This window comes from Arvicanthis niloticus, chromosome 20 (assembly GCF_011762505.2).
Source record: "Arvicanthis niloticus isolate mArvNil1 chromosome 20, mArvNil1.pat.X, whole genome shotgun sequence".
Classification (NCBI taxonomy): domain Eukaryota; kingdom Metazoa; phylum Chordata; class Mammalia; order Rodentia; family Muridae; genus Arvicanthis; species Arvicanthis niloticus.
In genome coordinates, this window is record NC_047677.1 from 44,128,820 (window position 1) to 44,155,907 (window position 27,088).

General features: G+C 49.4%; 1 protein-coding gene across 3 annotated transcripts in view; it reads right to left on the bottom strand.

Moving 5' to 3' along the window:
* Positions 1 to 1,004: 1,004 nt before the first annotated feature.
* Umodl1 (uromodulin like 1) overlaps positions 1,005 to 27,088 on the bottom strand; it is a 60,400-nt gene continuing 34,316 nt past the window's right edge. Inside the window, exons 9-22 of one of the 3 annotated variants that reach the window (XM_076917141.1) lie at positions 26,727 to 26,946; positions 26,021 to 26,158; positions 23,964 to 24,530; positions 22,517 to 22,774; positions 21,149 to 21,261; positions 18,591 to 18,804; positions 15,998 to 16,132; positions 14,281 to 14,600; positions 12,818 to 12,963; positions 12,129 to 12,365; positions 11,749 to 11,908; positions 8,556 to 8,634; positions 2,953 to 3,158; positions 1,005 to 1,846 (exon numbers count right to left, since the gene is read on the bottom strand). In XM_076917141.1, coding sequence (XP_076773256.1) covers positions 2,977 to 3,158; positions 8,556 to 8,634; positions 11,749 to 11,908; positions 12,129 to 12,365; positions 12,818 to 12,963; positions 14,281 to 14,600; positions 15,998 to 16,132; positions 18,591 to 18,804; positions 21,149 to 21,261; positions 22,517 to 22,774; positions 23,964 to 24,530; positions 26,021 to 26,158; positions 26,727 to 26,946 — 2,769 coding nt within the window. In that variant the 3' untranslated portion in view covers positions 1,005 to 1,846; positions 2,953 to 2,976. Of the gene's footprint in view, positions 2,012 to 2,952; positions 3,159 to 8,555; positions 8,635 to 11,748; positions 11,909 to 12,128; positions 12,366 to 12,817; positions 12,964 to 14,280; positions 14,601 to 15,997; positions 16,133 to 18,590; positions 18,805 to 21,148; positions 21,262 to 22,516; positions 22,775 to 23,963; positions 24,531 to 26,020; positions 26,159 to 26,726; positions 26,947 to 27,088 lie in introns of all 3 variants that reach the window. The other 2 variants (XM_034524498.2, XM_076917140.1) reach the window with 2 other exon arrangements.

Sequence of the window (27,088 nt, forward strand, 5' to 3'; positions counted from 1 at the left end):
ATTCTGTCACCTCAGTTACACCCTTTACCATAAGACCCCACTTTCATCAGACCTTCACTTCGATCGAGCCTTCCTCCATCAGACCATCACATCCATCAAATCTTCCTCCATCAGACCTTCTACCTCCCACAGACCTCTTTTAACAACCCCTCCACCACCATTAGACTTCCTTCTCCAACAGCCCTTCCCCCCACCACACCCTCCACCACAAACAGACCCTCCTCCATCAGACCTTGACCTCAATCAGATCTCTATTGTGTATCATTTCACACACCAAGACACTGTCAGGAAGATCAGGGCCAAGGTGAGGCCTCCCAGGGACCCAGGCAGAACCATAGCCCGTAAAGGATGACCACTCTGGGAGTCCCACAAGTGTCTGGACTTCTCAGGTATATTCAGAAACCCACAAGGTTTTCCTTCTCTGTCCCTCAGGAGGTAGAGGGACAGGTAGACTTTACAATGGATTGGTTAGTTCCATTTGACAGCAGATGGGGGTTTGGTTGCAATTTTGGTCCCTTGACATACTCTATAAAACTTGCCTGTTACATCCACATCCTGGACTGTAAAGTGAGAGTTTCACCCCCGGAGGCTCCGGTGGAGGCGCTAAGTGAGGAAATGTCTGCCATCCCCTTCTACCAACAGGAGATGCCACTGTTCATCTGTGGACTGGAGTCTCCAGAACCCTAATGTTTGTCCTCACAGCTGACACAGCCTATCCTGTCGTTGAGACTGTGTGACTGAGATGAAGTGGGAAAGAGCTTCCTGGCTCCCTGGGCTCAGGACCTGGGTTTTCTGAGATTTTATTTTTCCCAGTAACCATCAGTGGAAGTTGCCAAGCTGATGTCAGAAGTGAGAGATGACACAGGGGTGGGGGTGGGGAGCCCCACCTCAGCATCTCCCTGGAGTGTCTGGCACAGAACCAGTGCTCAAGGATGGCCTGTCACATGAACTGAGCCACACCGGGGGCGGGAGTGGGGGGTGGGGTAAGCAACGAGGCAAATCACTTCAGTGCCAGGAAAAATTTATTGCTCAAAGTCGGCTAGCCACGCAGGACTCCCGGTTGTCATTCTTACCCCCAAGAATACACAACAAATCAGAAAGACTCATTTCCCCAAATGATCTGGGTAAGTGACAGTCACACCCAACACAACTAAGCATGTTATTTAAAAGCTACAACGCTGTTAGGACCCTATATCCATTAGGGAGGACACTATTACCTCAGGTGTTAACTATGTAACCACAATTTGGGTCTTTCAAATCAACAAAGAGGACCTGTTAGCATGCTACATACCTCTCCCACCCCTTCCCTGCTTCCTTGTGGTGGAGTGGGAAAAATCACACCTTCCTCTTCATGGAATTACATGAAAAAAAAATGTCCATGGATGTGCTGGGAAACATGCAAGAGGGGTACATACACGTCACATGACTGTGACTCGTTAGAAAGCTCCCGGTATTCACCTAGGTTGTCTTGAGTCACTGCCGCAGGCTGATAAGGAGAGCTGAGTTTGTGTGTTTGTGTATGGAAAAAAACGACCCTCGGAGAGTTTATCGGATAGGTCTGTTCTCGAACAAGCATCACAGGCACTGGAAAATGTCTGCGAGGATGTCATTGTGAGAGAACAGCTCGGATGTTAAAGCTTGGAAGTCTGTGGTAATTGGGGCCGTGTTTGTGCTGGGTTTGAGGATGAAGGCTGCTCCAGCGCTCTGCCCACAGCTTCAGCAGGCCCGTCACCAGCCTGGTGGGTGGTACTCTGAGTCTTCAGGCTCTCGGGGGCAGACTGAGGTTTGCTGTCCTCGTGGGGTCTCATTCCCAAGTGCCGAAGTAACACCGTCCAGAGTTGGACTCCTGTCAACGTTCGATGAATTAGCCACTGGACCTTATTTACAGGGTGCTCTGTGCGGGGAAGGCGGTCACAGGATCAGTCGACAGGATAGAAAGGAGTTCACAGAGGGACCCTCCATCTCCTCAGGCTCTGCAGCCATAGATCCACCAACCAGAAATCAAAGCGTTCTTAAAAAAAAAAAAAAAAATGGAGGCTGGAAAGTTGGCTCCGTGGTTAAGAGCTCTTCCTCCTCTTGCAAAGGACCCAGGTTCAATTCCCAGCACCCACATGGAGGCTCGCCACTTCCCCAGGCCCCAGGCATGTGTGTGGTACACAGACATACATGCAGATGGAGCACTCATATGAATAAAATCTTAAAAAATAATGACATGTCCCTGGATCTGGTGAGATGGCACAGTGGGTAAAGGCACTTGCCACCAAGTCTGATGACTGGAGTTCAATCCCTGGAACCCACATGATGGAAGGAGAAAAACCATTCCTGTGTATCGCCTTTTGATCCCAGCTCCCCTGACACACATACACACCATTCAAATAAGTAAATAAGAATCTAAGTTGTCTGTTCCAAACACGAACAGACTTTTCTGGCCATTATTACTCAAGTGACACAGTGTGGGTGAGCTACTGTAACTCATCAAGAGGTCATTTGAAGCATCTAGGAAGATGTGTGTAGGTAGTTTCTATTGCAGACACTGCCCTCTGTGGGAACAAACTAGACTCCCCTAAAAACCAGTATGACTGACAACTTCAGAACCAAAGACCATCAGTTTAACTCATCAATGTTGGCCGGAGCATTGTGGCGACACAGTGGACCCAGCTGGACTCCTGGGACATGAAGAACTGCCCCTGTGAACACAGGCCTTCATAGATGAGGCTGGAAGCCATCCCTGGGTACTAGGGTCACTGCATCACCTCTGGCTTCCTGGGACCATGGTGTAAGTGGCAGAACTCTTTGCTGACTTGCAAATAGTCCCTGCTCCCTAACAGCTGCTCTCGGCCGCTTTTGGGAAGGAGAGGTTTGTCAGTTACAGATCTACCCCTGACCAAGCCCACTCTGCCATCTCCAGGGGTGATAGAGGCAGGACATGGCGTCTGGCATGTTCGCTCTTACCCATCTCCTGGTCAGCTGGATCTCCTACTGAGAGAACACCTGGTAGCTGAAGTCGTCGGTCTGGATCCGAAGATTGTATTTCTGCCTTACTCTCTGATAACGCAAGATCAGAAGGGTTGCAGCCCCTGCCGTCACCATAAGCGCAGCTGCCGCAAGGAGAATGATGTAACCAGTCCCCAGGACTGGCTTTGTGCATGCCTGTGTACCTGTGGGTGAGATAGAGAGGTGCCAGGGTCAAGGGAATCATGTGTCTATGGCTGGCACCTGGCCCGGAAACTGTGAAACAAAAGATGTGCTTAGAATGTGTGTGCATGTGTGTGTGTGTGTGTGTGTGTGTGTGTGTGTGTGGCACACACGTGTGCATGCAGGGGATCTGAGGTGCTCAATCACTATTTCTGAGCAGCTTGCTTGGAACTTGGTTTGAGGCCCTCAAGGCAAAGGCCTGTGTATCTGTGAGTCAGCAAAGGAGGCAGGGCCCCCCCATCCATTGAGAGCAGCTCAGCATGCAAGCGTGCAAGGTGAAGCTTCTACCCAGAGGTAGAGCTCTGCGGTCCCCTCACAGATGGAGAGACAGCCAGTTCCTCATGGGGAGACACAGAGTGGGAGAGAGGGAGGGGGTTACCACCCACATCAGAGACCAGGGCTTACCCCAGGCCAGAGTAACAGTCAAGTTAAAGTCTAGGAGAGTGTAGACCCCAGAGAACGGAGGGGAAAAAGTCTTTTAATCGTTGCTTGCACACCATGATCACAGCAGTGTTGCTCATAATGAGTGAAACGTGGCCCCAACTTCCTTCAGTATTTGAATGGGAATGGATGGGGGCCAGCTGTGACCAGGAGTCCACACGACGGAATCGTTTGTTTGATTTTGCCTGTTCGCTTGGTTTTTTGAGATAACAGCCTCACACTGTAGCATGGCTTGGCCTGGAATATCACTGTATATCAGTCTCAGCAATCCTCCTGCCTCCGTCTTCTGTGTGGTAGGGCTATGGGCAAGAGCCCCACTATGTCCAGTTTATACGATGGAATATTATCAAGCCACCAAAAGGAACAGATGGCTGATGTCACACTGCCATGCAGGAGACAGTACGTAAGGGGGTCACAGAGGGACCTTGGTTAGTGACACCCATTCATAAGAACTCTCTAGAACAGGCAAAGCAGAGACAGATGGCTGTCAGTGCTGGAGCCTAGGGAAGAGGCTGTGGGGCAGGATGGATGCTCCCATACCATCAGGGCTGCGAGAGACGGCTCAGAAGGAAAGAGACCTTGCTGGAAAAGCATAGGGACCCGAATTCAAATCCCCAGAACCCACATAAAGGCTGCAGACCTGGATTCTTAGTGCTATAGGGATGGAGGCAGGAGGATGGCTGGGACTGGCTGCCCTCAAAGCTCTAGGAGCAGTGAGGGACCTTGCCTCAAGAGGCTACAGTAGAGAGTGACTGAGCAGGACATGAATGTCCTCATCTGGAGACATACACATCTCACATTGTAGGAGAAAAAGATTCAAGCCGCCAGCCAGCCCCTGGCCTGCCCTCTAGTGGCCTGGCCCCATAAATGCTTTTGATTGAGTGGGACATATTATCAAGGTCATCGATAACAGAGATCACAGATGGACTCCAGCTATGCTCGACCCTCACCCCCTCTCCCTTTAGTGTACCTAAAAGGTCTGGTTAGGAAAGAGTGTGGGTAGCCTGTAGCACTCAAATCACATTTCCCTTCCCCATGGGACTGACCTGGGGTTGTTGCTGTCAGCACAGTTGCCTCACAGTAGTCCTGAGGTTCCCTTTGGGACACTTAGACAAAGAGCTTTAACCAGATGATATTGTTGTCTGGACATGCTGGGGTGGGGTACCACCACCCCCTAGCTGCAACTGTGTAACTTCCCCAGGAATGTGGGTGCCCCCCTGCCTGGTTAGTCATCTTCCTATGGACACAGAATAGCTATCCCTAGGCATACTCCAGGGGCCTCCAGGAAGAGGGTCTTCCCGGCACAATCAGGGTATGCAAGTTGAATATGTTAAGGCAGAGGCAGGGGACTGGCTCTGTTGGCACTGGGGAACAGACTGTGACAGCCCAGACTGTCAACCCTAGAGAACAATGAGCCCCTGCCCTGATGCTGCCTATTCGGTTGTATCTTAATCACCACCAGTAAGGTGACTAACTCAGCATGGCTCAGGGTGGGGTCTGCAGGCCAGGCTGTCTCCTGAGTGGGTCCAAAGCAGGTAAACCTGAAATGGAGAGCAAGCTCTCAGAAATGCTTGTACAATTTGACACAGTGAGTGTGTCCCCTGGCATGGGGCCTCTGTCTGTTCACATGAGGCTCCAGACATCACCGTGTGATCAGGGTGGGTCCTGCAGTCAGACTCCATCTGCCCACGAAGCAGGGAGAAGTTTTATAAGTGCAGAGACATGGGGTATATAGAACACTTCTAACTATTGAGTGGAAAGTGAAAATAGCCAGTGAGCCCCCAGCACATCCATGACCAACCTATATTGGCCCTCCCCACTACATATGCAGTTTTCAAACAATAGAGACAACCCCCCCCCCACACACACACACTATATGCACAGTCCCAACATAGCAGAAGCCAGCCGCCCTGGCACACGTATGACCCTGCAGAGTAGAAGCAAGCCCTGCTGGTACTGGGAATCCCAGCTCAGATAGTCAAGAAGTACCCACTGGCCTCAGTAACTGTCCCAGACATTTGCACACACCCTGGCAATCTCACACTACCCATGTCTTTGCCCAATGATGCAAAATAAGCAGGTTGAAGAGTCGATTACCGAAGCAATGGCCACAGGAGACTCCCAACCTGGCTTCCAAGCATGCAGCATGTATTCAAGAAGGCTGTGTTTCCCTACAATCATTGACACATGAGACATGTGTGGAAATTTGTCCCCCATGAAAAGATACATTAAAGCTCAAATCTATGAACTTCAGGACTCATCTGGAGACAGGGCCACTGTGGAGAGGACTAATGAAGATGCAGCCACACTGGAGGGGCTGAGCCCTCACACAGTAGGACTAGTTTTCTTATAAGTTTGCTGCCATGAGCTGTAGCTATGGGCTGGGGAGCCCAAAGATGGGCCATGGCCTGTGGAACTTGGAAGAGGCTGGATGGATGCTTGGCAGCAGGTTTTAGAGGGGGCAGGGCCTGGTCATACCCACATCTCAGGCTTCTGGTTCTCAGAACTGTGAGAGAATACAACTCTGTGGTCCTACTGTGGTCCTATGGCAGCAAGTCCATTGTGTTTTGTCACCACAGCTCAGGGTACTTATGTACCTTTATACATATGGTGGAGTGGTGAGGAAGAGGAGGAGGAAGAAGAGGGGGAGGAGGAGGAAAAAGAAGAGGAGGAGTATGAAGAGAAGGAGGAAGAAGAGAAGGAGAAAGAAGAAGAAGAAGAAGAGGAGGCAGAGGAAAAAAAGGAGGAATAAAAAGAGGAAGAGGAGGAGGAAGAAGAGGAGAAGGAGGCATTGGCCTAATGTAGACCTCCATCAGCTTGTTACAAATGGCAACAATCAACTCTTAGCCAGAAGCTTCCACAGGCCGTGCTCTGAAGTAGAAAATAATATCCCTGTTTCACAACCGGAAGATGAGGAACGAGAGCTAGTGTGCTCAACATCCCCAAAGTATCAACATTCACCTGGTTTTATATTTAGCAAGCCTCACATATTAGGGACTCTCAAAGGACCTATATTCCACACTAGACACAACCCTGGGAAGTAGGCAGGGCAGTTTGCTCTAACTGAAACCTTCTCAAGGAGAACCAAGGTTCCTGACACATAGTGGATAGAGGAAGAGTCTGTCTGTCTATCTGTCTGACTGACTGTATGCAAGTGTGGTGAAGATATGATGGATAGATCGGTGAATAGATGACTAATGGGCAGATGGATAGATGAATATGGATGGATTAATGAAGATTAAATACATCCATGAATGGCGTATAGATGGATGGTAAATGGATGGATGGAATATAGATGATAAACAGAAGATGCATGGATGGATATAGCTGGTAGTGGGTAGAGTCGATAATATCTATCACAAAGACCCTACAGCTCAGGCAGCAGCCTAGGATCCAACTCAAGTCTATTATCCAAACCCCATGCCTCTCACTCTTGACATTCCCCTGACATTCATGAACGAATAAAGAAGTTCCACCTCTATTAATGAGAGCATGATGCATATATACTCTTTCTTAGTGTGGCCCCAGGTTGACCAGTTCTCTATAGCAATTTAAGAGGATGAGGAGGTGAGAAAAGACATGTGGTTTCTGAGCCTAGGCCAGCAGTTACCCAAGAATCCCCACCCGGAACCGAGGTCAGCAATCATTTGTGGACCCCCACCTGGGTCTGGAACACGTTTGGGTCAGTGGCTGTGTGTGTATGTATGTATGTGTGTGTGTGTGTGTGTGTGTGTGTGTATCTGTGTGTCTCCTTGGCAACCATGCCTAACTAAGCCTTTATTTTCCCAGTGCTCGGATGAAAAGCAAGAGTTGAGAAATGCCAGCCAGGTCCTGCCTGCTGACTCCCTTGTTCACTTATCAGAAACCCAGCTCCACCTGAGCCTGAATCCCAGGAGCTATTGTGCAAGAAAATACAGAGAAGTACAAGATGATCAAAGGTTAGGGGGAGAAATCACAGAAAGAAAAAAAAAAAAACCCTGGGCAGCGAGAAAAGCTTAAATCTCTTTCTGGCATAAAGATGAGATGACAATGGGGGACGGGGAAGAAGGAAGTAGCCAGGGATGGCACAGGATGGCCCTTTAAGAAGCTCCAGTGTGTTCTTTCATCTCTTACTGGCCAGAATTGACCTCCCCAGCCTACTCAGCTGCCCAGGAGGTTGGGGCTGTGGTTTCTGCTCCAGGCCATGTGTCAGCTAAAGCCAGAAAACTCTCCTACTGCTCCAGGCCATGTGTCAGCTAAAGCCAGAAAACTCTCCTGAGAGGATAGACAAAAACTAGGAGGCATCTGTACCCAAAGCACACAGATTCCCTACTTTTCTCCAAATAATTAGATCACATAGAGGGAGGAGATAGGTTTGGAAATTTGATCCTGAAAATACGTTAAGATAGTCTTCCAATAGGCATTTATACTCAGGGCAACGGAAGGTCTTCTTTGTTCCTCTTCTGAATTAAAGAGCTTTTTCATGTAGATGTAAAATAACACATGCGTGCACACACAAGTGCATGCACGTGCACACACACGCATGTATACACACATACACACCCACTGCTTTGGTCTGTTCACAGCCTGGGTCCTTTCTCTTTGCATCCACGTTTCAGGTTTACACAGGGTCAAAGACCTTCTCAGCTTCCTTGGACTTCCATCACTGCATCCTACAACTCAATGCTCTGGACTTTCGTGAGCTAAAGTTCTTCCCCACAGCATGGTCACAGAAGTCAATTCACCTCTCAGGGTGGCTAAGAGGGACAAATCTTGTCCTCTAACCCCACACAAGCACAAGAAGAGTCTTGAGGAAAATTTTCGCCACTGCTCTGAGTCTTTTAGGAAAAAAAACAATCTTTAAAGCCCCATACTTCAAATAAGCACTTTGCAAGCTGGGCTGGGATAGTTCCCTTGCCATTGAAACCCAGAGGACTCACCTTCAGACCGATGGAGGGGCCCCCAGGTCATCTGGTGCAAGGCTTCACTGCTTCTCAGCAACCGGAAGTCATTACAGCTCTGTTTTGAAAAGAGAAAAGCTCGCATGAAGTCTCATGGTTCTTTCAGGGTGTGAGCACCCTGTCCTGGATTTTCCCCATCTGACCCTGATTGTTTGGTCCTCTAGAACAGGGTGTTGAGCCATTATGTGGGTGAGGCTAGATGTGGGAACAGGGGAGCCTTAACAGTGGACTCTGGTGGGACGCCGCCTGTCTTAGGGTTTCTATTGCTGTGACAAAACGCCAGGGGAGAGTTTGTCTGCTTGATGTATCTTGGGTCACAGTCTATTGAGGGAAGCCAAGACTGGGAGCAGGAGTTGAAGCCGAGGCCACGGAGGAATGCTGCTTATTGGCTTGTTCCCGGAGGCTTGCTCGGCTTGCTTTCTTATACAATCCGGACTACGTGCCTAGGGGTGCACTGGCCGTGATGGGTTGGGCACTCCCACATCAATCCTTAATCAAGCAAATGTCCTACAGAGTATCGTACAAGCAATCAGACGCAGGCACTGCCTTCTAAATAACTCTAGCTTGTGTCGACTTGACGTAAACAAACCAGGACACCACCTAAAGCAGGAGAGGTGTGTAGTGGGTACACATAGAGGGAAGATGGTGGAAATAAGAGCCTGTAAAACTTCCCTAGGCCCATGCCTTAACCACACAACCCAGAGTTGCTTTTGTGTCCTCCAAGGGCTCAGCCAGACCTTCAAATTCACTGCCTGGCTCATTGGTCTTCTACCTGTATACCCAACACACACCACAGTCTTCCAAGAAAAAAGTTAACATCCTAACCCCAGTTTTCTAACCCTGACCTTCATAGTTAGGGTTTCTATTGCTGCGATGAAGCGCCATGACCAAAATCAACTTGAGAAGGAAAGTGTTTATCTGGCTTACATACCCAGAGTCACAGTTCACTGAGGGAAGCCAAAGCAGGAACTCAAACCAATCAGGAACCTGGAGCCAGGAGTTGATTGAGAGGCCGTGGAGGAGCACAGCTTACAGACAGGCCCTATTTGGCTTCCTCAGCCTGCATTCTTATAGAACCCAGGACTGCCAGCCTAGGCACAGCACCGCCCACAGTGGGCTGGGCCCTCCCCCATCCATCGCTAATTAAGAAAATGCCCTCCAGGCTTGCCTACAGCCTGGTCCCTCGGAGACTTATTCTCAGTTAGGTTCTCTCTTCTTAAATTACTCTAGCCTGTAGCAAGTTCACACAAGACTGGCCAGTTGACCTCATTTGAGAAGATGAGCAGATTGAGATGAACTCTAACCCTCAGAGGTGAGACCTACAAGAGGAATCTGGGCACATAAAAAGTCAGGGAATGGCAAGGCCACAAGAAGCTGGGCAAGGCCATGGCAGAGTCTCCTGTGCAGCTCAGGATCCAGCCTGCTAATGATGTGGGTTCCTGGCTCACTCGCTAGTGTATTTCTAATACTTTAATGGCCTAGTTGTAGCGGCTTTTGGAAACCAATGAAAAGCCCACTCTAAAGGAAGTGGGTGGGGGAAGGGGAATCAAGATCGAGGTCAGGACGCAAAGACCTGAGAGGCAGCAGCAGCGGGCCCTGCAGAGATGCTAGCTCTGTGCTTCTGAGGACTCTATGGATCCAAACACAAACTGGAGCTTGCCCCACAGTGAGTGTCCTGGGGAGTCAGCTGTGCCAGCAGGGAGAGCCACTTATATATGCTTGGAAAGACCCCAGAGTCCACATCTGTCACCATCAGAGATGAGTACAGTAGCAAGCATGTCTCCCAAGGGAGAAACACACAGAGTCTGGATGAAGAAGCAAATTATTCATAAGCTCCATGTAAATGCTGTGCACAAGGAGAGAAAAAGCTGCTATAGAGGCTGAGAGCTGCTGACGCACGCACTATTCATTCCACCAAATGTTACCACAGCTGACTGGGGTAGGGTGACAGGACTGGTTAGTTTTGTTGTCAAGTTGACACACCTGGGAAGAGAGAACCTCAACCGAAGGCTCGACTTGATTGGATTTGATTGGATTGGCCTGTGGGCACATCTGTGGGACAGTTTCTTCATTGCTATTTAACATCGAAAGGCCCGGCCCACTATGGGCGGTGCCACTCCTAGGTCTGAGCAAGCTGGGGCAGCAAGCCAGTGAGGAGCAAGCCTCTACCTTTATTTGAGCTCCTCAGTTGGCTTCTTTTGATGATGAGTTATTACCTATAAATTAAAAATCTCTTCCTCCCCAAGTTCCTATTGGCTACAAATTTTATCACAACAATAGAAAGCAAACTAGAACAGAAAACTCAGGTGTAGATGAAAGAAGTCTGAAGAGAAGAAGAAGGGACAAGAGAGGGTAATGGTGTGTGTGTGTAGGTGTGCATATAAGTGTATAGTATGTATGTGTGCATGTATGTTTGTATATATGTATATATGTAAGTGTACATGTATGTTTATATGTATGTATATATATGTGTGCATGTATGTTTGTATATGTATATATATGTGCATGTATGTTTATATATGTATATATAATGTGTGCATGTATGTTTATATATGTATATATAATGTGTGCATGTATGTTTGTATATGTATATATATGTGCATGTATGTTTATATATGTATATATAATGTGTGCATGTATGTTTATATATGTATATATAATGTGTGCATGTATGTTTGTATATGTATTATGTGTATGTATGTGTATGCTTGTGCATATATGTATATATGTATATTATATGTATTTTATGTATGTATATGTATGTGTGTGAATGTATGTAAATGTATACGTGCATGTGCACACACATGCATGCGTGTGTGGCATGTGTGTATGCAGTATGTGTGTGTGTGTATTGTGATGCAAGCAGAAAACTGGACCGTGGAAGAGAAAGGGGAGATGAGACAAATAAGAACAAAACATAACAATAATATAAGAAAATGTCACCATGACGCTCATTTCTTTGTCTGCTAACCAAAAAGTTAACAACAGAAACCCAGGAAGAACATGTTTGGCCTGAATCAATACACCCAAAACATGCCACTCCCTGCCCTGGGCCCTCCCTTCTGAGCATGCGCCTTCCACCCTCCCCCCCTCCAGTGTTCTCACTCTACCCCCCCCCCACCAAGCAGGAAAGCCCCTCCCCTCGGAAGCAGAAGGAGGAGCCAGCGCTTACTATCCTGCATGAGTTCCTGGGGCTCTCCATGCACACTCTCAGCTTGCAGTGCAGGTAGACAATGGAATTGTTGATAAAGGAGAAGATTCTCAGCTTGAACTGGGCCTTGCTGGAGTTGCCATTCTGGATCACGCTGGTGTAGGTATTGGGAACAGGGCAGCTGGTGGAAGAAACAGTGGTGCCCTAAGTTGGCTGTTCTGACTGCTGCTCAGGCACGATTCTTGTGAACATCTCTTCCCAGAGGGATCCTATAGCCTCCATCGAAGTCTCTCGGGCTGCTGCCTTATCTAGCCCCAAATCCAGACCACTCAGAGTTTGCCTGCAAATCCCAAGGGGTCCAAAATAGACAATGGGGCTGGTCGAGGGGGCGTGGCCTCTACCTGTTGTTGATGAAGCCAAAGGTGACAGGATCCCTGGCGTTGCTGGAGGGGGTGGCCCAGCACTCAGTCAGCACGACCTTCAGACTGCTCTTCTGCCTGTGAAGCCCCACCTCAATCTTGATCTCGTCGCTAGCGGCCACGCTATAGTTCTGAGGTATGGGAGAATCGCCAATGAACAGCTGCATTTCCGTGACAAAATTTCCCGTACCGTGGAGGTCTTCAATGATGGTGTAGACCCTGCAGGAGAGTGGCTCTGAGAAACCTGCTGTATGCAGTCCTTTCTTCCACTTCCTCCCCACCAAAGGTGTGCCTTCTGGGGAGTCACAGAAGTCAAAGAAGACCCTCTGCTGATAAGAGGCGATGCATGCACAGCTGGCTGTGGCAAGGAGCCTACTCCTCTCTGTGTAGGAGGTTGCCCTGGAGACAGGGTGGCCATGATGGAGGTTGTTGCCTAGAAGCTGTTCCTCCTAGCTGATTGGCCACAGAGAGGGTATTTGGTCTTCTCTAGTTAATCCTACGAAGGACTGGGGACAGAAAGTGGGGGAAGCTGGCAGTTAGCACAAGTCCTGTTCACTTGTGTAATCAGACTCGAGAAAGCGCACGGAGGACTGGCAACCCAAAGAGCCTCCAAGCAGAGGTGCTAGCGGGATCCCAAACTGTGTGGAGGCCAGGCAGCCCCCACCACTCACCCCCACTGTGGAGTGTAGCCCGAGGAAGTCAGAAGATCATTCTGGAAGGCACAGTGGATGGGACTGAGGATCTGGAGATGGTGGATGATACCCTCTGGGGACAGGTCGTTCCTCAGCGTGGTCTTCACCACTGTGGTGGTCATGTTCTAAGTACAAACAGATGGGATATAAGTCATCTCCTGGGCCTGAGGGTGCCCCGGCCCCAACTGCAGCTAGATTCCAGGGACTGTAGGGTTATCCCCAGAAGTTTAGAAATCCTGACAAATGTCCCCATGTCACCTGCTGGAGATTTTCATGTTAGACATTGGTCTCTACCTCTATCTAGGTTCCATCCTACACACCAAAAGGAGACCAGCCTACCAATCACATATATAACACCATACGTCCTTGGATCAACCTGTATCTGACCATGTCATAGCGTATCTATTCAGCGGTGTTCCTTTTTCTCTCAGCATTCCCCAGACCCAGCCGGACTGCACTGTCAAGTTAGATATTTGCCTCTGAGAACAGAGGCGACCCTGGCCGGCTCCTGCACCCATTTGGTCCCTGCAAAGAGGTCCTGACTCCCTGAGAACAGCCTGGCATGCAGAGCTGCAGAGGGCACTTCAACGTGTGCTATAGCTACCGGTCTTACGGTTGACATTTTAGTGAATGCTCCTTATGGGAGCTCATGAGGGGCTGCTGGGGCTGTGTTGGGCCCCTCACAGTGGCTGCTCATTTGTGGGCAACTAGGAGGTTTTAGGAAGTAGGGCCTTGGGGTGGGGGTGGGGCTCAACAGAGCATTTGGATCTTAGTACGTGCTGGTGCTCTCTCTCTCTCTCTCTCTCTCTCTTCTCTCTCACTCTCTTCCTCCTTACCTGCTTCTTTCCCTTTTCTCTCTCTCTACCCAATCTTTCTTGCCCTCTCTCCCTTTTCTCCCTCTCTCCCTCCTCTCCACACCTTTCTCCTTCCCCACTCACTTCCTCTTTTTCTTCCTCCTCTTTCTCTCCCCCTTTCTCTCTTCTCTCTCCCCTCCTTTCTTCTTTCCCTTTCTCTCCTACTCCATCTCTCTTCCCCTATCCTCTCTTGCTCTTCATCTCTCCCCTTCTCCACCCCTCTTTTTCCTCCCCCTCCTCCTCTCTTTCTTCCTCCCCTTCCTTTCTCTCTTCCCTCTCTGCCCCTCCCCCTTTCCGCCTCCCCCATTTCTGGCCACCACGAGGTGAGCAGCTTTTCCCCACTATGCTTCTCTGTCTGGAGCAACAGGCCTTTTGCACCAGAAGAATTCTGCAGAATTGCAGGTCTTGCATCCACCTCAGGATTCCAGTGTGCCAACTATGACAATGTGGGCCTGACTTCCTCTTCTGGAGTTTCTGGCTTAGAAGTCAGAGGCCCCCAGAGTGAAGAGCCCTCCTGGTCTTCCTACCAGGTGCAAACCCTCCCCATGCTGAAGTCCCTTTTGATGGCTCACAGCCACATGCACTCACACTCTGTACAAGGGTTCCACACTGGCCCCAGCCAGCCACCAGGAACACGTGTGTGCTGTTGCTTCTGCTCACATTACAGGACGGCTCTCCCAAGTACAGGGAGGCCTCGGGTATGGCCTCCTGCTGCAGAAAGCGCTTCTGGATGGTGATGACCACCACCTCGATCTCACAGGACACACTAACGGCATCCGTCAGGTTCAGCCGCAGGGGTGGGTCCTGGGGTGTGGAGCTGGCATCTGGCACAGGGACACCCCTAGTTCCTGCTGGGGTAGGGGACCACTCTGAGCCTGGGGTCTGGGCCGTGTTGCCAGAAGAGCCACCTGCAGGGTCCAAGGAGACAAAAGCTCAGGATGAGGCTGTTTGGGGCTTGCAAGGACAGAGTTGGCATCTGTGCTCTAAGGCAGCCATACCCAGGAGCTGCTGGCTCCGCCTACAGTGCCCCCCACACTTAGCCCAGAGCAGGCTACTCGGTTTTCTTTAGTCCTCAAGTGCTATAGATGTGCTAGGCATGAGCAAGTAACCTGTCCCAGAGTCTCTGAGACCTATCTCTAAGTAGAGTCACAAGGTGTCCCCTCGGGAGCTGTACCCCTTGCTCCTGCTCTGGCTTCCTTCTTGTTCCAAAACTCACACCTTTGTAACATCCAGGAAATCCTGGAAAGGTCTCCCATGTAGATGTCACCCACATTCCCAGGCAGCATGTCTCCCTCTACCACTCATTTCTGCAGGCTCCCACGTTTCAGCCAGTCTTGATTGCATGCTTGTGTACCCACGCTGGCAGGTCTCTGATGGCCGGCTCCAACATGATGTGACCTTCTCCATACCCTACTTCCTCCAAGCAAAGCAGCCCCCCTGTCCCACACACTGTTTACTTACACAGGTGGTTGTCTCCCTCCTCTGGACACATATGAAAGAAGAGGGAGGACCAGGCACACATAGATAACACACATATGCATGAACACATACACACAAGCCCTACAAACACATATACATACATGCACACATACACCCTACACACATACACACACAAGCAGTACATGCACACATATACACGTTACATGCACACACACACAATACACCACATTAATTACATACACAATACATACCTTACATGTATATGCATATATACCCTACATACATAGACAGACAAATACACATATGCACATATACACAGACCCTATACACATACATACTACACACACACAAGTAGTACATGCACACATATACACCTTACATGCACACATATACACCTTACATGCACACATACACAATATACCACACCAAATACATACACAACACACAATTTACATGTATATATACTCTACATACATGGACATACAAATACACACACACATATGCACATACGCACACAATACACCACTCCAAACACATACACAACACATACCCAACATGTATGGACATGAAAAAGCACACACATATGCACACACACACAGTATATGCACACACACCACACCAAACACATACAACACATACCCTACATGTATATGCATACATACCCTACATGTATGGACTTGCAAATACACACACATGCATACACATGCACACACACATGTGTGCACATGCATATATAGAAAACTTGTCTAGGTCATTCAAAAAAATAGGCTGACTTCCTTTGGACAAAGGCCCCCTTTTTCTTAGAAGTGAGCATCCTTAGGAGAGACGATGAGACCATGTCCTAGGAAAGGCTTATGAGACTTACCATCACAGGATCTTCCAGAATATTCCACCTGTGAGTCAGGTCCTCCCCCATCACAGCTACACGTAAAGGACCCAAAGGTGTTCCTGCACGTCCCAGGGGCACAGTCATCCTCTCTCATGTCACACTCATTGTAATCTGAAAAGTGTCGAGAGAAGAGCAGAAGCCATGATGGACCAGCGAGTGGCTCTGGGGTGGGCAGTACCATCAGTTGCATGGTGGAATGTATCCAGACAACAGGTCACACCACGAGTGTGGCAGACTCAGGGCAGTCCATGAGACTCTTCAGTGTGGGTGGGTGTTGCCGTGGGAGTGGGGAGCCAGGGCTAGTCAACTATGAGACAGGGAAGGGGTTCCTACAGAGATGAACCCACCCCAGCCCACTGTTTGAGCCAGGAGATGCACAGAACTCGTCATACATTTCCTTCTGGTCTTTACAAAGCAGACTCCATGGCGTGGCCATGGCTTAGTGGTGACACACTTACCTAGCAGGCACACACATGTCTACATATACGCTCTCATACATGTGCATACACACATGTGCCTGTTCAGCACATACACACATATATGTGCACTCACACGTGACACCCTGCTGTAACTCAGCATATGACCTTCCAGCGCCTTCTACCTCAACAAACCCATTCATAGTTGACGACAGCCCATGGTGCTGAAGGAATTCAGCGCACATCTTAGACCAGACTATTGGTCATTTCCAATTTCTTGGCTTTGGAAGATGCTCTGAAGATGGCTATCCTTGCATTTACTATGGTCTGAACTGAGATCCCTTCTCTCAGGACAAAGTCCCAGAATGCACTACCAAGCCAATAAGCGAGATGCTGTGGACCACTGACACCTAGCACTGCCTTGGTTTCCAAAGAGGATGAAGAAATTCTATCCCATCAGCCCACTTCGCAGACTCCACAGCGCCAGCTAGCTCGCCATGCTTTGTTAGGACCCATGCTACTCTCAGAGAGAAATCTGGAAGCTGGGTGGTTTTAACTCAGTTTTGTTTATACTATTTTATCCTTTTGCAATCTGGACAAAGGGTGCCATGTCTTTGGTGATCTCGTGACTTGTCAATGACTTGTACTGCTTTAGGATTTTGTCTGTTAGTGTCCTGTGCACACTGGGCTGTCAGGCTGGGTATTTATCCTCTCTGTGTGGTCTCGCTCTGCACTCAGGCTGGTAACTCTTCACTGATTTGTTGGGGAAGTTTTCTTCTATCATTTCTACAAGAGTGACTTTACTCCACTTGATAGGAGGATTGATATTTTTAGGTGACTCAAGTATTGTAGTCATTTCCTCTGAGTTTACTGAGGAAATCCTTCTCATTCCTCAAATTAAAAAAGAATCTTCATTTAGAGTCTTCAAAGAAGAAGAAGAGGAAGAAGAAGAAGAAGAAGAAGAAGAAGAAGAAGAAGAAGAGGAAGAGGAGGAGGAGGAGGAGGAGGAGGAGGAGGAGGAGGAGGAGGAGGAGGAGGAAGAAAAAGAAGATGAAGAGGAGAAGGAGGAAGAGTAGGAGGAAGAGGAGGAAAAGGAAGAGGAGGAGGAAGAGGTGGAAGAGAAGGAGGAGGAGGAGGCGAGGAAAAGGAATAGAAAGGGGAGGAGGAAAAAGAAAAAGATATGAAGAGAAGGAAAAGGAGAAAGAGGAAGAGGAGAAAAGGAAGAGGAGGAGGAGAGAAAGAGGGATAGGAGGGGGAGGAGGAGGAAGAAAAAGATGAAGAGGAGGAAGAAGAGGAAGAAGAAAAAAGATGATGAAGACAAAGAGGAGGAAAAGGAGGAAGAGGTGAAAGTGAAAAGAGAAGGGGAAGAGGAAGAGGAGGAAGAGGAGGCGGAAAAGGAAGAGGAGGAGGAAGAGGTGGAAGAGAAAAAAGAAGGAGGAGGAAGAAGAGAAGAAGAAAGAAGAAAGAATTAGAAGAAGGAGGAGGAGGAGGAGGAGGAGGAGGAGGAGGAGAAGAAGAAGAAGAAGAAGAAGAAGAAGAAGAAGAAGAAGAAGAAGAAGAAGAAGAAGAAGAAGAAGAAGAAGAAGACGAAGACGACGACGACGACGACAATGACTACCTAGGCCAAATGCAGTGACACACACTTTTAACCCCAGCACTTTGGAGGCAGAGGCAGGTAGATCTCTGTGAATGTGAGGGGCAACCTGGTCTACAGAGTGAGTTCCAGGCCAACCAAAGCTATATAGTGAGACCCTGACTCAATAAAATATATGAGCCAGTTGTCATTTTTCTTTACATCTGAGGAGGGAAGAGTCTAAACTGCCCGTCTCTCCCTGCTTTCTTCACTGGTACTTTTGCTAAGATTTTTGTGAACTCTTCCTGGACAGTCTGACTGCCCAGAATGACCCATTTTTCTCAGCCCATTAAAGCCCCCTGGGGGAGGGCAGGGAAGGGATATCCCTGAAACTTTCAGAGGTTCAATCCTTTGATATTTAACACTAATATCATGGTAGTAGTAAGAAAGACAAAGAAGCCATGCTTCAGACCACTCCTGGGAATCCCCACGAGGGGGCTCAGAGCACATCTTCCTAACCAAGAGCCACACAGCTGGCTTGGACTGGGGTGGAGCAGTGTCGAGCACAGCCCCAGCATACCTTCTATAAAGGTCTTGCCTTTGACCACCTCCAGCGTCGATGTGTTCTGTAGGGCAGCAAGAAAGCCAGCTGACACCTCCCTGACATCCAGGCCTGCCGTCATTAGCAAATTAAACTGCACCACGACGCTGCCATTTGTGATGTCGACGATGTCCACGCGGATCCTGCCGCCGTCCATGTGCTGACGCAGTGTGGCTGGCAGGGAGTCCCGCACCTTAGAGAAACAGGCTGGGTGAGAAGAGCTGCCTGCTGAAGTCATGTGTCATTTGTCCTATGAAAGACACTACTGGTATTCTGCCTGGCAGGCTTGTGACAAGAAGGTCCATGTCTCAAATCAAATGCCTCTAGGTGTTGATAATGCTCAGAGGAGCCTTCTCTCCCTACAAGCAGCCGACAGCTGGAGATAGCTGCCTTTGAGGTGAATGGGGGGGAGCAATGCCAGCAGAACCCCATCCATACAGGTCTGTAACACAGAAGTTCACAACGGCAGTTAACAGTCACCTGCTCTTAGTTCAGAGGTAGGGAGAGCGGAAGGCTGAGTGGTTCTGAGGAAGAACACCACTTATTCCCTTTGTTTTTCTAGAATGTTCCTTTGCCTCTAATGCTTCAGGACGAATCCCTACCCCCACCTCCAATCCTCTTCTTCCTCTCCACCTGTCCCCAGGCTATTTCTCAATGAGCTTCTCCAGCAGCCAGTTCTATCAGGACACACACCACACACACACACACACACACACACACACACACACACACACAGTTCCTGCCTCTGAAAGGCTTGCTTTTGTCCTCTGTGTTTTAGAGCAGAGTCACATGACACAGGCTACATCATTCCGATCCCGCCCAACATAGTTAAAAGACACATGGTGTCATAATGAACCTTAGCAGTCCATATGATTCAAATTACCCTGGAAAGAGCGCCCCCAGGGACTGTCAGAGAAACCCATGAGGGGTAGTGCCCCATGGCATGAGCTCCTGGCCTCTCTTTTCTTTCTTTGGGACACCCAAGGCAGAGAACCCCATTATCCCCCATCAGAGGCTGGGTATCATCACCCCCACCCCTGCCGACTTTGGTTGGCTCAGACAGCCACTGTATTTATCTCGGGGATTCCTGCTTCTCAACCTCTTCCCCTGATTTTCTTAGATAGGTCTGCCAAAGCATTGGGTCACCACTGAAATGTCACCGTTCAAAGCTATAAGCGATCTCCAGGCAAAACTCTAGATCCCTGGTAGGAAATGATGAGCCATTAGCCCACCACCTCCAGAGCTGGGCTTGGTATCTTGTATGTGTATATGGTACACAATTGTTTTCTATCCTGAGACACTAGATGGGTAAAGCAGCTGTGCTCAAAAAATGGGCCAAGGAGGAAATGGTTTTAAAGGGAAAGGTTAATCTAGAAACTTGGGATGGAGCTGGAGCTGCTGCAGTTGGTCATCAAAGTGGGAAGGGGCTTGGCACCTGTTATTGATGTTATATACAACCATCATTTACTAAAGAGAGGTGATACATGCTATCCGTCACCTCTGAGGACTCTTGGATCCAGGCACTTGGAGAGTTGAGAAATTCAGGATCAGGAAAGCAGGGTCTCAGAGCCTCTGGAGCCAGACTGGTACAACTCCTGAGTCTGCATGGTCCACTCGGACAGAGAGTAGCACCCAGTGGCTTCTCTCATTAATACCAGCGTGTTAATCACAACCAACACTAGGTGGCACTGTTCAGCCCTCCCGTTAAACTCCCTGGCTAGGTTGAAAATTTCCACCGGATAAGATCACTACATTATAAGTGGTTTATCTGTACTTTTAAAAGTTATGCAACCTAGGGCTGGGGCTGGGACTGGGCCTGGGGGATGGGCAGAGGTGGAAGTAACTTGGAACAAGTAGTGTTTCCATTGAAAATCATTGAAATCAGATGGTGAGGGTAGGGTAGCTACAGATGCTTGCAAACAATATAAACCACCAGATTTTTACACTCAAGACTGTCATGCCACCTGAAATGGAGCTCAACTTTTAAATATTCATTTGTGTGTGTGTGTGTGTGTGTGTGTGTGTGTGTGTGCATGCCCACATGCATTCAGTGCATACATATTACCAGGGGCTGAACCTAGGATCTGGTGAATTCTAGGTAAACATTGTAACACACTTATAACTTTCTACTTTATAAATTTTGAAGCAGGTCTCACTAAGTCATCCAGGCTAGCCTTGAGCTCTCTCTGTAGCACATACAGGCTTTAAACTTGGAATCCTCCTGCCTCAGCTTCTTGAGTTGCTGGGATTATGGATCTGCACCAGCAAAACTTGGATTAAGCACTTTGTTGAATATAGATAGGGCTTTCTGCTCCACAGGGAACATGAAGCAAGATGCATGGGGGTATGGCTTCTGCCTCCATGTAGGCCTCAGACAGACAGTGCAGGATGCTCAAACCTGCTGGAATCTGGCCCAGCTTCCCCCAGAAACAGGTAATCCACAAGACCCATGGGTCTTATTCCTAGCTGGAAGCATCTAGAATCCCCCTGCCTCCTTCCTTCATTCCTAGAAAGTAGGACTGACCGTGCTAACTCACCATTCTGAAGAACAACTGTACAAACTCTCGATGCTCCGTGCTGCTGGCATTGCGGAAGGATTCCGAATACTCCATGCTCGTGATCCGGACTTTACCGGCAAGTTTCTGGCCCACTGCAGGATGTAGCATGCATTAGGTCACAGATTGTCATTTCAGTGTCCCTGCCGGCTACAGGAGCATCAAAGCTGTCCTGGCTCCAAAGAAGGGATAGAGACAGCTTGCTGCCCAAAGACATGGCCCACCAGTGTCCAAAGGATATGAAACAGCAGGCAGCTGGCCTCCCCTGAGGCTTCACCACAAGTCAGGCAGTTGGCTAGCAAACCAGGACAGTTTGAGAGGAAACGGGCACCAAGAAACAGTCAGGGTCACAGTGTAAACCAGACATACCTGGATATCAAGCCTCTACTCAGCGCCTACGCCTCACTGGGGCCCTTGTCCAGTCAGCTCCTTTCCTGTCCTGTGGCCATACCTCTCTGTGGTCTAAGGTGGTCCCCACTTTGACCTGGCCTATTCTCTGTGAGTCTTTGCCCTTTGGGAGCATTTAGGAACCCATGGAACATGAGCATAGTCTAGAATGTTCCCAGTTGTAGCTTGGCTTCTGATACATCAGTATTTACACAGTCAGCCTCTTCCCTGAATGTCTGTGGCATGCCTGCTCCATGTAAGGGGCCTGAAACACCAAATAGGCATGACCACCTTCTCCCTCTGGTGGCTTCAAATACACCTCCTAAGAGAATCTCACTCAGTCCTAAGACAAACCTTAAAACCATCCCACTGATGAGTCTCAAACTCCATGTTCCTGGGGGGACACTGTTGTCATTTTACCCAGGAGCCAGAACCATGGCCGGAGGTATATACAGCTTAATGGAAGAGTCATAGCGGCGGCAATAGGAGGAATGTGGATTCGTCTTAAGGGCCACACACCCATGTGCAGCCCCTTTCTTCTACAGTGAAGGAGATCTGCAGAGATCTCCTGGCTTGGCTCAGACTCAAGGACTTTTCCTGCCTGACCAAACACCACCAAACTCCCTCTCCTCCAAATGGCCATGAACTGTTTCTACCACACCCCAATAGGTCATCTTAGGCATCACCAAAAGAATGTACCCCCCGACCTCTAGACACAGCACCCAGTGTGTGGGAAACTCCCTGAGATATGAAGATTGTCTACAGCATCACACACATAGGATAGTTGTGCGTTGGGAAAACGGATGTCAAGAAGTAATGAAGAGGAAAAGGGGTTTTTAACTGACCACCATCTCCTCCCAAAGTGAGCCAGGTGCTTCTATGCTAAGGGAATGGACACCCAGTACCCCACAGTCGGGCTCTTCTCTGTTGAGCCTTTCTGTCTGTCTGTCCAGACGTCCTTACCTGTCCGTACTTTGAGCTGTGTTCTGGCACCTTCTTTCTCACACACCTTAGACACAATCTCCACCAGGTACAAGGTTCCAGGTTCCAGCCCTGACAGTGTCACATTATTGTTCTGGGTCTCCATAGCCAGGGCGGGTCCCCGAGGAGAGACCAACGTGAGGTAGAAGGCGGGGGAGAGGCGGATGTCTGCAGACCACTCGAGGGAGAAGCTGGTACTGGTCACGTTAGAGACTGTGACCTTTCCAATGGGTCCAGGAACTGGGAAGTGGGGACAATAAAACATTGACATGAACATTGATTCCCCCTGCACTGAGGGACAGGAAAAGAGTTTCCAAAGACCCAAAGTCCAATACTTAACAATGGGGGGGGGGTGATGCCAGTCAGTGATGCTGACTGTCATGACCCCATCACAGAGACAGTAGGACCTTGTGGGACCCTTAGCTTGTCTTCTTAGTGGAATCCCTGTGTGACAACAGGAATTGGTTTCTGGGCTGTTTTGTTCCAGGGGACGGTTCATACCCAGTCCTGGGGTCCTGAGCTGCCTCAAACCACTCCTCAGCGGCAGGTTCTGGCTGGCTCCTCTACAAGGTGGTCTAGCCTAACCCTTTGCAGGTGTCCCAGTTGGCAGCCATTGGCATTGCTGGCTCAAGACTCCCTCTGACAGGGAAGTCTCTGACTCCTGTAGGGACAATCCTGGCTCACAGGGTCCTGGAGCCCGTGCTGTGCCTCAGAGGACACAAGGGAGAAGTTTGCCCTTGACAGTGGTTCAGTTTGGGCAAAATCCACAGTGGACCCAGCATGGTAAGCTGACCAAGCGGGTAGGGGGTACCATCAGCTAGGCCTTATGAGTCTCAGCCTATATGCTGGATAGAAGGGTCATTCATTCCTGGGTGTCCCCAAGACTTGGTGACAAGCTAAACCCTTTGTGTTATGCCTGGACCAATTGGGAGTTGCAGCACAGATATAAATAGCTAAAGTACACATGGGTATATTGAAAGCTGGGAGACTTCAGGGCTGCATAGCCACTGGAGGTTCAGTGTGGCTGGTGAGGAAGAGGGAGAGGGTCCAGTGGGGTCAGCAGGAAAGCTGGGGGTTGGGAAACTGGGATGCTATAATGCAGGTGATGGATGAGGGTGAAGTGCTGCCTGGGATCATGGGATTGCTCTAGTACTGGATGGGATACATACTCCCTAAAGTCCCCTCTCCCTCCTGCCCAACTGTTGAAAACCAAGGGCCCATAGGAAGTCAAAGGGAGAGAGCCATGGCTGAAAAGGGAATCTCTTCTCTCTGACTAGATGAGACACCTGCTGCCACGGAGGACCATATATGTGTCTGAGCCCATCTATGATCGAGATGAGAAAGCACAACCTACATTTCTGGCAAGTCTGACACCAGGGCTGGCACGAGCTGAAGTTCCAACTGGGGTCCCTGTTCCCAGATGACTCACCACAGGCAGGGGGCTCTGACACCACAGTGGTTGGGGCCGATGGTGGGCCTGGGAAAGAGGAAGGTCGAGGGTCTTCATTTTGCAGTCTTGTGGAGTTCAGAGGTGTCTCCCAAGTGGGACTGGGGTGCCATACAACATGGCCCGTGGGTCTAGCAGTCAGGAAGGATTGGTCTTTGGTGATGTACTCCTGTGACTCTCTAGTGGTGTGCAGTGAGGCATTTGCGGTCCCCTGAGGGGATTCATGGGTTGGTCCTGGAGCCCAGGGCACAGAGCTTGTCACCCCACTGGTACTTCCATGGCTCATGTCCAGGTTTGGGGTCACGTTGGGCATCTCTGTACCTTGTCCTGTGCTATTCCTATCTTGCCTGACTGTGTTACCACCATCTCTCTTAGATGGAGGCTCTGAGATCCAGACTTGGCCTCCTGCTGGGGTGCTTCTTGGGTGCTTGGAACTTGGTGACAAGGTAAGGGTCTCTGGGCCAAAGGTTGTTATCCCCGTACTGACAGCTGGGGCTGTGACCTTCGTGGTTATAGACAGTCCAACTCCTGTAGGGGTCACCATGTCACCTGCAAGATACATCTGCTGTCAGATGCCAGAAACAGCCACCAGAGTCTCCCCACAAGCAAGAGCCATCCTTAGAGAAAGACACTGCATTGCAGAAAGATGCCCTCGACCCTTGTGAATCTGGAGAGATGAATTAGCAGCCAAGAACACTTGCTTCTCTTCCAGGTGACACAAGTTCGGTCCCCAGATTCAATAGGCAGGTCACGATGCCCTATAATTTCACCTCTAGGGAATCTGATGCCCTCTTTTGACCCCTGCAGGCAACTGCATCCGTGTACAGCCATCCACAAAGCCAAGCATGCAGATGGGTGTACACAAAATGAATCTAAAAAAAAAAAATTACCAGTCACAGTGGTATGCACTTGTAATCCCAGCTCTGGGGAAGCAGAGGCAGGAAGACATCTGGGGCTCAGGAATCATCAGGCTAACCTTATCTGTGAGTTTCAGATCCCAGTGAGAGTCCTGTAGTGGGGCACACATTTGATCCTAGCACAAGGTGTATGGTTCCTGGGGAAGGACAGCCTGGGTTGACATTTGACCTCCACAAGCACATGCACTTACGTGTGTGACTAGCACACATGAACATATGCACATACAAGAGGGGAGAAGAAGGAAAAGGGGTAGAAGAAGGAGAAGAAGGAGGAGGAGAAGAAGGAAGAAGAAGAAGGAGGAAAGGAAGAAAAGAAGGAGGAGAAGAAGGAAGAAAAGAACAAGAAGAAGAAAGAGGAAGAAGGGAAGGAGAAGAAAGGGAAGGAGGGAGGGAGGGAGGGAGAGACAGAGAGAGGAGGGAACTCCTTCGCCCCAGCACGCTCTCAAGGCAGACATGGCTAATCAATCAGTAACAGCATCTGTAAGGGTAGACGTAACTAATTGGATACAGAATCAGATATGTGCAAGTAGCTGCCTTCTGCTTCATAGCTCAGCCCCCTCCCCCACTAAAAGACTTGGAGAGTGGGTAAAGCTATGTCAGGACCAGGACTCAGGAGCCTTCCCCACGACCCCAGAAGGCCCTCTTCTAGCAACTCAGTTTCTACAGTCTCTCCATCTTGAAGCCATTAAGAGAGGATTCCTCCACCTCCCTGCCCTGTTTCTGGGGACATTTGGTGACTTCCTTGGGCTGGGGTATTTTGCTTACATGGATTCTTTACATATGCATATATGTATGTGTATATATATATGCATATGACATATATGTATATGCATATGTATATGATGTATATGTATGTGATGTATTTGTATTTGATGTATATGTATATATGAATATATATATATGTATGTATACACATACATATATATGTACTCTAATTATATTTTACAGCTGCCTTGGGATTTGCATTTGCTCTTAGGTACATTTATCATCACATTGATTCTTTCTGAACAAACAAACAAACAAACAAAACAAAACAGAAACACTACCGTAGCCCTTAGCACTATGCCTGGCAAAGCTGGCCCTTCCCACCCCAAGTCTCAGAGCACTGCTGGGCATACACACCCTTGCAGACCCTGCCAGCTCTGGAGGGGTTGGCATCCCTGGCTGTGAGGCACTGGCATGTGTAGGAGCCCTCCAGGTTGATGCAGCGTGCGCTTGGGTGACAGTCATGCTCAGAGCTGTGTGCACACTCGTCCCAGTCTGTGGGGAGAGGAGGGAGTGTTGGTGAGAAAGGAGCTGGACTGGTCAGGAAACAAAAGGAGAGCAGATGGAATCTTTTTTGCCCTTTCTACCGAGAACTGTTGGGCACTGATGGGCCTCCTGAGGCCCAAGTCTGTTAAACACTCAGCATGAAAATTCTCTCTTTGGCTTGCCTTGCATTGAGGCAAAATGAATTAACCACAGAGTTGATGAAGCAGACCCACAGGTGAGCAGCTGACTGACAGATGTTGTAGTATGGTGCCCTGACCACCAGACACAGGGATCTCCCACCCCCACCTCCACTATCCCCCCCAACCCCTGCCCCATGGCCCCTACTCTCCTTTTGCTCTGTGTACCGGACCAGTGACCACAAAAGGCAGGCCAGAGGGAATGACCCCATTTCAGGAGGAGCCTGTGGCCCTGGTCCTTGCTTCTCGTAGAGGAGCCCAGGATATGGGTTACACTTTTATTTTATTCGACCTTCAGGTAAAGGGAAGACTGGCTCAAACTATTGCTGCCTGATCGACTTGTAAGCTGGAGGCGTGCCCTGTTGCCCTACAAGACGTACCTTGCACTAGCGTCCCCTGCTGGTCAACCTGGAACACGGCGCTTGCAGACAGGAGCTGCAGCATGGGCTTCAGTGTGCTGACACCCACTAGAAAGTCAGGGTCTTGCAGGGTGAGTCTTAGTGTCACCACCAGACTCCCTGATTGCAGAGACACGATCTGCATCCTCAGCCTCCCTTGTCTGTACATGTCAGAGATGACTTGGGGGAAGGAGTTTTCCACCTAGCCGGGAGACATACAACGCTGCTCAGATGGCTGCTAGAGATGCCCCCTCCCCCCACCCCATCTCCCAGCCATGAGGTCCACCCAGCTCTCCCTGGAACAGCCAGGGAGACCCACAGCACCCACCACAACCCAGCCTTCA